General features: G+C 50.4%; 1 protein-coding gene across 2 annotated transcripts in view; it reads right to left on the reverse strand.

The window, feature by feature from the left end:
- The window catches only part of WDR27 (WD repeat domain 27), a 159126-nt gene that overhangs the window by 95368 nt on the left and 49179 nt on the right, over nucleotides 1-14579 (reverse strand). For both annotated transcript variants that reach the window (XM_078447592.2, XM_078447593.2), the window contains exons 18-21: nucleotides 13779-13900; nucleotides 12826-12959; nucleotides 8209-8306; nucleotides 7152-7273 (exon numbers count right to left, since the gene is read on the reverse strand). In XM_078447592.2, the coding sequence (XP_078303718.2) occupies nucleotides 7152-7273; nucleotides 8209-8306; nucleotides 12826-12959; nucleotides 13779-13900 (476 nt within the window). The remainder of the gene's footprint in view (nucleotides 1-7151; nucleotides 7274-8208; nucleotides 8307-12825; nucleotides 12960-13778; nucleotides 13901-14579) is intronic.

The raw sequence follows: 14579 nt of genomic DNA on the forward strand, positions 1-14579 counted from the left end.
AGAACCGCGCCTGCGGGGGGGCCAGTCACCCCTGCCGAGCGGCGCACGGAGCGCACTATTGTTCAGCATGGTATTGGAAGTCTGTGCCTCAACAATCAGACAACACAAAGAAATAAAAGGCATCCAAATCAGCCAGGAGGAGGTCAAACTTTCACTCTTCATAGATGACATGACACTCTCTATGGAAAACCCAAGATTCCACCAAAAAACTTCTAGAACTGATCCACGAATTCAGCAAAGGTGCAGGATATAAAATCAATGTACAGAAATCGGTTGCACTCCCATACACCATCAATGAGGCAATAGAAAGAGAAATCAAGGAATCGATCCCATTTACAACTGCACCAAAAACCATAAAATATCTAGGAATAAATCTAACCAAAGAGGTGAAAAATCTATACACTGAAAACTATAGAAAGCTTATGAAAAAAATTGAAGAAGACACAAAAAAATGGAAAAAGATTCCATGCTCCTAGATAGGAAGAACAAATATTGTTAAAATGTCAATACTCCCCAAAGCAATCTACATATTCAAGGCAATACCTATCAAAATAACACTAGCATTCTTCACAGAGCTAGAACAAACAATCCTAAAATTTGTATGGAATCAGAAAAGACCCCAAATAGCCAAAGCAATCTTGAAAACCAAAGCTGGAGGCATCACAATTCCGGACTTCAAGCTGTATTACAAAGCTGTAATCATCAAGACAGTATGGTACTGGCACAAGAACAGACACTCAGATCAATGGAACAGAATAGAGAACCCAGAAATGGACCCACACACGTATGGCCAACTAATCTTCGACAAAGCAGGAAAGAGTATCCAACGGAATAAAGACAGTCTCTTCAGCAAATGGTACTGGGAAAACTGGACAGCGACATGCAGAAGAATGAACCTGGACCACTTTCTTACACCAGACACAAAAATAAACTCAACATGGATGAAAGACCTAAACGTAAGACTGGAAGCCATCAAAATCCTAGAGAAGAAAGCAGGCAAAAACCTCTTTCACCTCGGCCATAGCAACTTCTTACTCAACACATGTCTGGAGGCAAGGGGAACAAAAGCAAAAATGAACTATTGGGACCTCATCAAGATAAAAAGCTTCTGCACGCTGAAGGGAACAATCAACAAAACTAAAAGGCAACCAACAGAAGGGGAGAAGATACTTGCAAACAACATATCAGATAAAGGGTTAGTACCCAAAATCTATAGAGAACTTAACCAAACTCAACGCCCAAAAACCAAATAATCCAGTGAAGAAATGGGCAACAGACACGAATAGACACTTCTCCAAAGAAGATATCCAGATGGCTAACCAACACAAAAAATTAGGAAAATACAAATCAAAACCACCATGAGATACCACCTTACCCTTGTCAGAATGGCTAACATTAACAATTCAGGCAACAACAAATGTTGGTGAGGATGCGGAGAAAAGAGGATCTCTTGCAGTGCTGGTGGGAACGCAAGCTGGTGCAGCCACTCTGGAAAACAGTGTGGAGGTTCCTCAAACAATTAAAAATACAACTACCCTACGACCCAGCAATGGCACTACGAGGCATTTATCCACGGGATACAGGTGTGCCGTTCTGAAGGGGCATATGCACCCCAGTGTTTATAGCAGCACTATCAACGATAGCCAAAGTATGGAGAGAGCCCAAATGTCCACTGATGGATGAATGGATAAAGAAGATGTGGTTCATATATACAGTGGAGTATTACTCAGCAATCAAAAAAAAAAAAAATGAAATCTTGCCATTTGCAACTACATGGATGGAACTGGAGGGTATTGTGCTAAGTGAAATTAGTCAGAGAAAGACAAATATCATACGACTTCACTCACATAAGGACTTTAAGATCCAAACAGATGAACATAAGGGAAGGGAAGCAAAAATAATATAAAAACAGGGAGGGGGACAAAACACAAGAGACTCTTAAAATATAGAGAACAGAGGGTTGCTGGAGGGGTTTGGGAGGGGGTATGGGCTAAACGGGTAAGGGGCTTAAGGAATCTACTCCTGAAATCATGTTGCACAATGTGCAACTTGGATATAAATTATAAAAAATAAATAAATTATAGAAAGTTTAAAAAAATTAAAATACATAAAATAAATAAACCCAGATTCTTACCAGGGCCAACAAGCCTGCCCCCAGTCAGAGGTTCTGCAGCCCGACGCCCACTCTTGGCTTCACCACCACATGGGCTGGAGCATGAGTGGTGCCCGTTCCCTGAACGCTGCCCTCCCGATACATACCTGGCCCCTCACCCACCTCACGTGCCCGCTGCCCACATCACCTCCTCGGAGAGGAGCCCCAGAGGAGGCTTGGCACAGGGTATCCGACGTCGTGTGAACCCACTTCTTTTGTAAGGATACAAAGTCCTCAAGTGTGAGGCCACCGCTCTCCCCTTCACGCACATGTCCCAGCGCTCAGCACAGGCCAGGTGCAGACTTGCTCAGAGACACGTTTACATGAATTAGCTGAGGGCGCCTGGGTGGCTCCGTCAGTTGAGGATCCGACTCTTGATTTGGGCTCAGGTCGCGATCCCAGGGTTCGTGAGATCAAGCTCCACATCGGGCTCTGTGCTGGCAGTGTGGAGTCCGCTCGGGATTCTGTCTCCCTCTCTCTCTGCCCCTCCCTCCCCCCCTCAAAAATCAACAAATAAACATTAAATGAATGAGTTAATAGGTTAAGACATACACGTACACACACGCACACATACAGACACACGGACACGGACACACAGGTGCTCACACACCTACACATACACGTGCGTGCATGCAAGCCCTCACACAGTCCAGGCCACAGGAGTGCTGGGGACAAAGGGGCAGGTGCCGGGGCATCTGGTCTCGGCCACCCCCCAAGACCCCGCAGTGGTAAGTGCTGCACGTGTGGAGTGACAGCATCACCACTGTGCTCATGAGGCTCCTCATCGGGGTGGGGGGAGCCCCGAGCCTGGATGCAGAGAAGCCAGCAGGGAGGCTCCCAGACAACGGCCTCCCGCGGGGCTTTGCGCCACGAGCTCCGCGGCCAGACGGCCTGCCGGGGGCACACTCGGTGCCGGTGCGTCTCTGGAACCGGGCTGCGGGTCTCCGTTTCCACGTCTAGGAGTCAGGGTCCCGGAAGGGCTGAGTTCACGCCCAAGAACGTGACGTGCGGACGTGGGGGAGCTCAGCACACACCAGCTACGGCATGTGCGCCTCTACGTGCGCAACAGGGAAACGTCTGGGATTTGCCTCCTGTCCTGGCGAGTGCCCCCTACAGAGCCAAAAGTCACCGGGCCTCAAGGCGTCCCACAGAAGCCGCCTATGGAACAACGAAAGGGCCTGGGCCCAGCCTGAGACCGGGAGGTCCACGCCAACACCTGAGGCCACCGGATGGGATGACGCAGGAGAGCAGCGGAGTCTGCGTGCAGATTCTCTCGGAAGTCACTCTCTCACGCGCGGCCTCCGCGACACACAGCACGGGGCACACTCACAGGGACACTGCACATCGGCCCACGTCCACGGCTCACGTGCAGGAGTCCGTCTACAGGAGCCCGGCTTTCAGCCCAGACTCACAACTGCATGGACTCGGGCAACCTCTCTATTCTCTGTAGCCTCAAACCCCTCATAGAATCGACTTCTACCTGACAACATGAGACACCACACGGTCCCAGGCAAACGCAGCCTTCTCTAGTCTCCAGGGACACAAAACCTGCCCCCATCACTGCAGTCACATCTCTCATCTCCTATGAGAAAAATCAGTTAAGCTTAAAAAAAAACTGTCTTTACCATTATTTTAAAGCTAGGGCTTTATTTTTTATAAGTAAAAAGTATTTAAAAGCCCAAAATTGTATCTTGCACTTCCAATTTAATCAGCTGAAACCATTTAAAAACAAATTTGGAACCAGATGGGGAAAAAAAATATCAGACTGAGCTCTGATACACAAGTTTCATGTAGGTGAAGTCTTCATGGCTCTGTGATAAACCCCAGAAAGAAATAAAGAACAGAACAAGTAAAAGGAAAAGAAAATAGAGCCTCACAAGGGAAATGTTGACAAACCACTTTCCATAAGCAAAAAATGATACTGTGATAGTGATGATGACAGTGGTGACAGCGGGGCCTGTCTCTCTTTCCTGGCCATCGGCTACGAACCCCCCATCAGCCCAAAACGCCATCAGTGACGACGGCGGTGACGGTGCTGGTGGTGGGGTGACTGGCTCTGAAACAACTTCCTCTAATAAGAATCATGTGGAATAAGCTCAAAAATTAAGTGAAAAAATCTTTTTCTATTAATTCATATCAGACACAAAAAGTAACAAGTGTGAGAAATGGTGAGAAATATTTGAAATGCAACAATTACAACATAAAAGAACATCACACATGAAATTCACATTTATCTTACTGAAACATTCTAACTCAAGAATGGAAATATTGGGTAAAATTAGTCAATTCTCACCTATTGTATTAACTAAGGACCCACAGAAATTCTAGAAAAACTGACCAAATATCTAACTTTATAACATTTCAAGAGAGAGACATGAATGTTGGAAATTTTTATATTTAGGTAAATTTTATAGATTGCATTTAGAGAATAATACCTTAAACATTTTTCAAGGCTATTTGTCAAAACTTAACCCCAAAACCTATGTGCTGGTGGGTCTGTTTAAGAAGCCCACTGCCCCCTGCATTTGTGTGTCATTTCCTAAATAAGGAACTGCTTCTGCTGGTTAACAGTTAGCTGTGATTCAAATTGGCAAGTACTGAGTGAGCAGATTCTAAGCAAGAGGATTGTTCTGGGTGCCACAAAGGTGACCGTCTGCACTGAAAGTCCAAGGCCTTTGCCTGAAAGTTCTACTCAACAACTTCAACAAGTCACAATTATCCTCCAAAATTTGACATCAAAATGTCGCCCATCAACACCTCACTGAGTTGCACCCGAATTTAAAAGAAATCACTGGGGCGCCTGAGTGGCTCAGTTGGATAAGCATCTGACTTCGGCTCAGGTCATGATCTCACAATTTGTGGGTTCGAGCCCCACGTCAGGCTCTGTGCTGACAGCTCAGAGCCTGGATCCTGCTTCCGATTCTCTGTCTCCCTCCCTCCTTCTCTCTCTCTCTGCCCCTCTCCCACTCGTACTCTGTCTCTCTCTCTCTCTCAAAAATAAACATTAAAAAAAATAAAATAAAAATAAATATATCATAATGCCTAAAAAATAAGACAGATATTAGGTTAACAATCATTTTAAATGTGGCTCCATTATCAAATTCATTTAAAGGTCCAGAAATTCGTAAGGTTTAATAATCAATCTTAAACCCAATCTTGACAGATCTTACTGTGAAATTAGCAACAGAAGCTCCATGATGACAAGGTGGTCCTGCCCACTCCTGCCATTAACGAGCTGACCCCCTTCCCTCGCAGCCTTCCCAGAAGACACGGGATATCGTCCCACACAGAGCTGCTATGACTCACATGCGGTATGTTTTTAAAGTCTGCTATTTTAGTCACCTCATAAAATGTTACAAAATTCTTCAAAAGAATTGCTTCGTTCGTCTGGGAGACCTACCGCCCAGTGTTTAAATTGTCTTTGTTCTGTTTTTACATAAGAGTCCTTACAAATACAGGAAAAAGTACATAAATACTACTCCTCTCCTCAACACCTTTCTTCAAGCTGGTGTTTTCCACCCATGGTGTCTGCAAATGGGAAAAACCTTCTCCTGCCAAAATGCGAAATGTACAAAATGATTAACCTCCAAGGGCGCAGTGTTGCAAAGACCTTGGAGATGAGATGCCCGTCTGAGCCTTCAAAGGGCCTCCCCGCAAGACCAAGGATGCCCACAAAATGGGAGCAAGTGACAATGTCACATCTCTCAGGTCTGCCGCCCTCCTCCCCCGGCATCTCCCTGTTCCCATCCCAACGCTCTGACTTTGACCCAGGCTCACTGACACCCCTCGGCCACGCCTACGGAGCCATGAAGACTGACAGCTCTCGGGGACCACCCACAGGAGCCACAGGTCTGCCTACATGTGGACAAAGTCTGACTCTGGACCCAACAGCTCCTGCACCCGTTTATCCAGAAGGACAGCGTCTGCCTCAGGAGGGTGCAAGTCCGCGCTCCAGAATTGGTGCCCTTTCCCAGGCAAACCAGCTAGAAAACTTCGCAGAGTATCAGACCACACCTGCCCCATTAAACAGAAATGTAAAGGAAACCTGGAATAATGTGTTGAAATTATAGATAACAGAGACTTTTTAACCAATCCAGTAAGACTTCACTTAAACACAATAACACTCTTAAGACGCCTGGGTGGCTCAGTCAGTTAAGCATCCGACTTCGGCTCAGGTCGTGAGCTCACGGTTAGTGGGTTCGAGCCCCGTGTCAGGCTCTGTGCTGACAGCCCAGAGCCTGGTGCCTGCTTCGGATTCTGTGTCTCCCTCTCTCTCTGCCCCTCCCCGGCTTGTGCACTTGCTCTCTCTCTCTTTCTCAAAAATAAATGCTAACACTAAAAAAAAATTTTTTAAGCAATAATACTCTTGAAATCATAATGCATATTTCAGAAGGCATTATAAATTAAACCCTTCATTTGGAACGCATTCAAAATATATCAAAAATCAAAATTGTAGATGAGTCTTAAAAACCAAAGTTTTTCTCATAAATCTCTTAGATGTACTTTTGGGTAGCAAAATGTCTTTTAAACTAAACTATGAGACAATGAATTCATCAACACGGCACCCCCTCCAATCTCAGGTCTGTAGCCCTCAGCTGTAGGTAGTCCTAAGCTACGTCTCTAACACAGAGTAGCTGCGTCCTAAAAAGAGAAACTACTGGCCCTGAAGGCTGCTTCACGTCGCTGCAGGACCTATGTGACCATCACTCAACCCTGTGGGTGCCTGAAACACCCAAACTCTCCATCAAGTTTTAAGAGGTAATGTATCACAGTAAAGTTGAAAAATGGGCCCATAAAATAAAGACAGAAGTACAAAAATTCACGTTCAACATGATAGTAAAATATCTTCTAAGGTCAAACGTCAAGGCTCGGAAAATGTAATGATTAAAAACGAGCATTGAGTTTCGCAGCAAACTGGTACAAAACTGCACCATACTTTGTACCCGTTAAATACTCTGAACGCAACACTCGACACACGACGCATACCGTCAAAACTCACCTTATTCTGACAGATTTGGTGCACAGGCCGTGAATGGGCTTCCGCTATCACGGCTGCACTGCGACCCGCATTGAGGTCGAACACCTCCACGGTCTTGTCCCGGCCCGCGGTGAGCACCAGGTCTGTGTGACAGTTAGGGAACTCCTCTCAATAACCCACCTTGGGGAGTGAACAGGACTATTCATTCTGGTACCACCTCTGGAGACACCAGGAGACACAGAGGGTGACTGGCTGTGACTTTCGGAAGCTCCACAGAGACGTGGTCACAGCCCTGCCCCCCATCCCCTATCTCCCCCCCCCACCACAGCCCATTACATTCAGAAGAATGTAACTTAGACCTTTGAATAAATGAAAATTTTCTAAGAATTCCTAAAGGTCAGAGCTCTCCTTCTAAATAAATCAAAAGCAATGCTTTTTAATTAAAAGGGATGATGCTAGCTATAAAAACTCAAAAAACAGGAGTTCCTGGGTGGCTCAGTCGGTTAAGCATCGACTTCAGCTCAGGTCATGATCTCGCGGTTCGTGAGTTCGAGCCCCGCATCGGGCTCTGTGCTGACGGCTCAGAGCCTGGAGCTGCTTTGGATTCTGTGTCTCCCTCTCTCTCTGCCCCTCCCCCACTCATACTCGGTCTCTCAAAAGTGAATAAACAATAAAAAATAAAATAAACTTTTGGCCTCAATTTCATGTTCTACAGTTAATGCTGTAACTCTCGCCTGCTCCGCAGAGATGGGGCAAACCCCAAGTAATCAAAGGGTGTCTACAGCAGGCATACCGTTTCATTTTTAAAAAGTGCCAAACTACTACGTTATTATTCCATAAACTGCCGGCAGGTCAGGAAAACCAGGTTAGATCACCCGGCTGTACGTCACATGCTGTTGCGTCCGCTGCTAATTTTCCTCTGAAGCCCCTTTCGCCACTCAGACGAACCACTACGCACACAGTCAGTGCAGAAGCCATGGGCCCCCGGAGCCTCGGGCTGGAGCCGGGACCCTCAGCAGACGCCTGTCGGGAGGATGGCGCTTGGGATGTGAACACGCCAAGAGCGGAGGCAGGATACAGGAATAAAAGTCGTTCACGGCAGACAGGCCGGTGATCTCTGTTGGGCCAGCTGTGGGGAGCCTGAAAACGGGCCTGCACCTGCTCTTTTGTTTGTACCTGGAAGAAAAATAAACGCAGTCGATCTTTAGGTTCCCCTCCACTACCGTGAAGCGTCCCACCTTTAAAAACCGAATCCGGGGCTCCTGGGGGGCTCAGTCGGTCAAGCGTCCGACTCTTCATTTCAGTCAGGTCATGATGTCACGTTTGTGGGTTCGAGCCCCGCATCGGGCTCTGTGCTGACAGTGTGGAGCCTGCTTGGGATTCTCTCTCTCCTTCTCTCTCTGCCCCTCCCCTGCTTGTGCCCTCTCTTCCCCTCTCAAAATAAATATATAAACTTTTTAAAAATTGAAAATGAAGAAAGTTTTCATACCACTTAATTATATTTCATAACATCGAAGGAATAAATCAGCTACCTTAATTTTCCTTTAGGAAACCCTAACTTTTCATTTAGGAAAACTTCATGAAGAAATATCACTATATAAAGCCCCAAATAATTCATTCCTGTCTACAAAAAAGCAAACTTTTCTCCTAATTCTAAAATAATTACATACACTTAAGGAGACATCCAGCCAGTTATGAATTATCTGTATTTCCATTTACACATACGTTCTTAGTATCTTTTAAAGGGTAACATAAGCAGCTAACATTGGCTTAACAAACACACAGCCTCGACAATTCCTAACAATAATTCTGTACAGGAAGGGAACCTGCTGGCAATCTCAGGAAGTGGCCCTAACCCAGGGAGGGCATGGCTGGCCCTGGGGAGACGGCGGGATGGCCCAGGAGGGCCCAGGGGAGGTGGCGGGTCGGCCCAATTGGGTAAGAACTGGCACAAGCAGGTTCAGGTGGGTGATGGGCAAAGGGGTGGGGAGGGTGGAGGGAGATATGGGGTGGCGGCTGAGGTGGAGGGTGAAACAGGCCGTTAGCCTGCTCCTTCCACGGGTCCGTAAAGGCTGGGCGGGGGGCCTGGGGCCATGACATCAGGGTGGGCACAGAGACGGGCACCCAGAGAACAGGTCCTGGGGACAGGGTTGTGGGGCTCGAGGGACAAATGGAGTGGAGTCACAGGAGGTCGGCAGTAAGGCTCAGTGCCAGCGCACAGACCCCATAAATTACTGTGCCTCCCCGCTGAAAACCCGCGCTGGACCGCACAGCAGGTGGTTAACGGGACAGAGAGCGGCTGCTCCGTCTGTGGACAGCACAGGCCAGGCGACGCTGTTCAGAAAGAACAGAGGGTGCAAGCAAAGAGAGGACACACACGGCTGAAATCACGGGGAGTGGGGGTGCATGGGGACTCCCCGTTTGGGCACTGCATTCCCGTGGCTTCGCGGGCCACGCACCCCCTCAGGCTCAGAGGGAGAGGAAGGGCGGGGGGGGGGGGGGGGGGGGGACGTGCCGCTGGGCGCACAGCATTTCCGTCTCTGCTCCCAGACAAGAACAAGTGTGCACCGAGGGGCCGGCCGGCGGCCTTCCGGAACAATAGACAGTCCTGCTGAGAGGCGCTCACGCCTGCAGCCTGTGCAAGGTTCAGAATCCCATCATGCAAAGCCTCGGCCGTTTCAGAGTCACCACCTCCAGCTGACGCCGGGACACGTGGGGAAGACGCTGCAGCCTGAGCGACGGGCCTGGGGACAGGCGCTTCTCCAGCAGCTGCCACGGGGCCCCTCCCCAGACAGAGCAGGGGGAGGCTTCCCCTGGCTGCACACCACCACCCACCGGAGGCTTGGGCCACATAAGCGCGTGCCGGGCCAGGGTGTGCGAGGAGGAATCGCCTCCACGCCCTGGCTCTGGCCGCTGGACTGGAAGCCAGCCCAGTACCTCTTTCCCGGGACCTGTATCATCAGAACCAAGACGACACGGAAACGCTGGGCTCGCGACAGCCAGCAAGCCTTCGGATCCTCGTAGCTCGCCCCAGACCCTCACCGGCGGAGAGCACGTCACTCAGACCAGCCGGCGCGCGGTGCCGCACGGCAGCCCAGAGGACCCATGGAGCATGAGCACCCGCGACGGACGGGGGGGGCCCGAAGCCGGACACACAGACGAGGGAGGTCCTCCCGGGGAATCCACCCAGGGCAGGCAGGACCTCTGCTGGGTCCCGACGGACGTCGCTTGACACGCGACTCACCCGTCCCCCGCCTTCCTACTTCCAGCGGGGACTTCCCTGTGTCGCGGCTTCCTCCTTGCAACACTGCACACGGCTGGGGGAGGGGCCGGCAGCCGGCCCTGTCGTCAACCCAGCACCGCAGGCTGAGGCCCCTGGGCAGCGAGGCCGGGTGGCCCGCAGGGGGTCTCCGGGGACGGGCTGAGGGTGAGTGTGTGCCAGGCAGAGTGCGCGTGGGGAAGGCCGCAGGGGTAACGCGACCGGAAGCCCAGGGCACTCTGTGCCGTCTGTCCAGCCGCAGGAGCGGCCTCATGGATCCATCACACCTGACCCACACCCATCCTGGCCTCGGCACCCGTGTCCCGGCCCGACCTAGAAGTGGGCCGATCTTCCAGCTGAGATCTGGGGCCGTGTGCTATGCGGATCCCTCCGTCCACAATTAAAAAGCTATCCGGAGCTTGGAGCCTGGAACCTGCTTCGGATTCTGTGTCTCCCTCTCTCTCTATCCCTCCTTGACTAGTACTCTGTCTCTGTCTCTCAAAAATAAATAAATGTTAAAAAAAAAAAAAAAAAAAAAGCTATCCGGTGAGGCCGCTAAGCTGAAAACTTACCCATGGGTCTCCCAATGGGCACAACGGGGACGAAACAGATCCCACAGCGACTCGCAAGCCAGACCCCGAGCTCACACTAGCTCATTCAAACCCACATGCTCCAAAGCAAGAGCACAGGTGAGCCGATGCAGGGGCAACTTCCCACATGTGCCGTATAAGGGAACCTCGTTTACAGATTCTGACAGTCCTGCCACGCGCCCAGGGGCCTGCGGCCTGCAGGCTTCAGCATAGTCTCCCCCTTCATCTTGCCACGTAAGAAATATGAATGTGATGCCTGGAGCTACGGCAGCCACCTTCAGGGCATAAAGCGAGAAGCGACAGAAGGGAACCAGCACACACTGAGGGCACTGGGCGCTTCTCGGGGGGGGTCCTCCACCCCGTGGACCTCCCGCCTCCGGGCGGCTCGGGACGTGCCGGGAGAGCCGTCGTCAGGCGCTGAGTTACAGGAAGGAGGGCAGGACGGACAGCCTCCGGAGGACAACACGGCCTGCCCTCACCGTGCGTGCCACATACAGCTTGCTGCCGGGCACCCAGGAGGCGGGTCTGAAGACACCCTACGCGCCCCCACAGCCCCACTTTCAGGCAGGCACCCCGCAATCCGGCCCTAAGGCACCGGTGAGAACGACAAGTCGGAAGAAGCAGGCATCGGTCAACCAGAGGATGGGGGAGGACGTGCGGCACGTTCCTACCGGATAGAATCTCACAACGGCGCGCAAACGGACCAAAGTTCCGTTCGTGAGCGCGGCGGAATCTCACAGGCGTAAATTTGATTATTATGAAAGGCGTGCTGCGTTTAAAGACTCAATAAAACCGCGTGGAAACCTAGAGATACAGCAAACCTAGAACCACGGATGGGAAGCAAACACACCAGGGTCTCAGCAAGAGGGAAGTCACAACAGCCACAGCACAGGAGCAGCCCCAGTGTCCACTGACTGATGGACGGAGAGGACGCGGTGCGTGCGCACACACACACAACACACACACACACACACACACACACAGTGAGATAGACAGACACACATACAAGACACACACACAGGGAGAGACACACACACACACAGAGGGAGAGACCTACAGAGACACACACACACAAATGGAATATTACTCAGACACAAGAAAGATTAAGATCTTGAATCTGCAGCAAGGATGGACCCAGAGGGTACTGTGCTCAGTGAAGTAAGTCCGAAAAAACAGACACCGTACGACCGCACTTACAAGTGGAATCTAAAAACAAGCAACGACGAAACACAAACAGATTCATACGTACAGAACTGGGGGCTGGCAGAGGGGAGGTCGGAGGGGCCTGTAAAATCAAGGTCAGGGACGGAAGTGCAGCACAAGGAAATACGGTCAATGGTACTGGTAGTTTTGTACTGGGCTGATGGCAGCTACCCTCACCCTGGTAAGAAAAAAAAAAGGGGGGGGGGGCAGAGGAAAGAGGGGCAGGAAAGGTCTGGAAAGGCAGCCCTCTATTTATCCCTGTAATTTTTCATTTCTTTAAAAACTTTGGAAACAAACAAAAAAAGTGTTAATATTTGCCAAAGGGAGGTAAACAGGCATTTGGTATATTCAGCACGTGTGTGTGTGTGCGTGTGTAGGAAACGTTTCATCTTTAACTTCACCATAAACACAGTAGTCATCGTCCCACACAACGTCGATCAAGGCGGGAACGCCACCTTCCGAAGCCCCGCACCGCGGCCCCGGGCAGGGAGAGACGGCTCACCCGGCTCCTGGCAGCAGCTGGCCAGGCTGTGATTACGCTGTACGTAACATTCAAATGGAAACACTCTTGTTTCATAAGGTCAGCCCTGAAACACAGCGCCCCCCAATACAGAGAGAAAATATAAAAGAGGAGGCTACGTACCTTCTTATCTCATCCTTGCTCGTGTCAATGTGACACTTCAGGAGCTGAAGTTCAGGGCCAGAAGAACACAATATAAAAGCGTCTAGGTAGTAAAACTGGGCGGACTGGATGGGCTTCGGGAACAGGTCTCTGCCCTATAACGCAGATCGGTAGTTACTGCCAACACAACAGACGTTAGCAAGAAACTCCGCTGCTCGAAACAGGACAGTCTTCGTGTCAACCCCAAACATCTACCCTAAATGTACAGACAGATTGTGTTAGAACCGGTTTACGATTTTGTTCCCTCTCCCTGACTACTCCTAAAAGATGTTCCAAGTAGTACGTGTTTGGAATTCTGGCCACTTAGACTTTAAAGGAAGACTGACACTTGGCAGTGAACACGTGGAGTGGCAAGGATTTCAGTAGAGACAAAATTCTCACCACGAGGAGTCTGAGGGTTCTGCTCTCAGCCTGTATCTCAGAACGTCCGAGACAGCAGCGTCACGGCCCTAAAGCAAGTGCGTCCCCTTGAACCTGCTGCCAAACCTCTCGACTCAGGGCCCCAGGTCTGACGCGCCTCCCCTCCCGGCTCATTGTCCTAGGGCTCGACCCCCCTTTACAACAAGACTCACGGGAATAAGAGAGCCACATCTCTGACAATTTGCAGTTTGTGGGCTCCTCTTCTGACTACCCCCCTTTCCCATCCTGGCCGTGAGATGATCCCACCTTCCCTTCGTGCCTCACCCACTGTCTCCAGACGGTCACCTCCAAGCACATTAAAAGGCTCACACGCAGCTGTGTGGGTAAATATTCACACGCACACATTTAAGGAAACACTTCATCAGCAGCCGCCGTCGGTTCTGATGCATCTCCGGCTTACCCTGGCCTCAGCCTCCCAGTTAGGGCAAGAGCCTGGGGCCCCGAGAAGGCGCTGTGAGCCTGTGACACTGCGTGGTCACTGTGAAGTCCCTCACCACACACAGCACGAGCTCCGCCCTACGCAGCGACCACACCCTCGGCGTCCCATCCAGGGAAGTGGACAGCAGCCACCGGCCGTCATGACTCCGGCACACGGTGCTCACTGCCCCGTCGTGACCTAATGGGAGGGAGACAGACGGGGCGCCTGGAACCTTCACGCGGCACAGCCGAGTGCAGCTTCTAGGAACCACCAGCCAGGCCAGAGGCCTTCCCAAGCCACGGTGACACCAGTGAAACCAAAGACCGAGAAGGTGACTTCTGCCTCGCTTAAAGACTTGACATGGTTATTGATGGAGCAATTTCAGAAGTTATATTTGAAAACTAAAGCCCCAGATTATGTGTGCATTTGTGTCTTTAAAGAAGAAACAAAATGCAGAAACTTATAAAATGTATAGAAATCTGTGGACTCCAGGGGTGCCTGGGAGGCTCAGTCAGTGAAGCGTCCAACTTCGGCTCAGGTCACGATCTCACAGCTCGTGAGTTCGAGCCCCGTGTCCGGCTCTGTGCTGACAGCTCAGAGCCTGGAGCCTGCTTCCCGTTCTGTGTCTCCCCCTCTCTCTGCCCCTCCCCTACTCGCACTCTGTCTCTCTCTCTCAAAAATAAATAAACGTTAAAAAAATATTAAAAGAAAGAAAAAAAATCCATGGACTTCATGATAACACATCTCAAGGAACTGTTGGTCTTTCAATACTGAAGGGAACGGTTATGAGGATTTACTGTCCACAGTCAGGTACCGTGTGAGTATTTGTTAGGCCCTTGCTGGCCGCCGGTCGGTAGACAGGCCGTCCCCCAACAGT

This window comes from Panthera onca, chromosome B2 (assembly GCF_046562875.1).
Source record: "Panthera onca isolate mPanOnc1 chromosome B2, mPanOnc1 haplotype 2, whole genome shotgun sequence".
NCBI lineage: Eukaryota > Metazoa > Chordata > Mammalia > Carnivora > Felidae > Panthera > Panthera onca.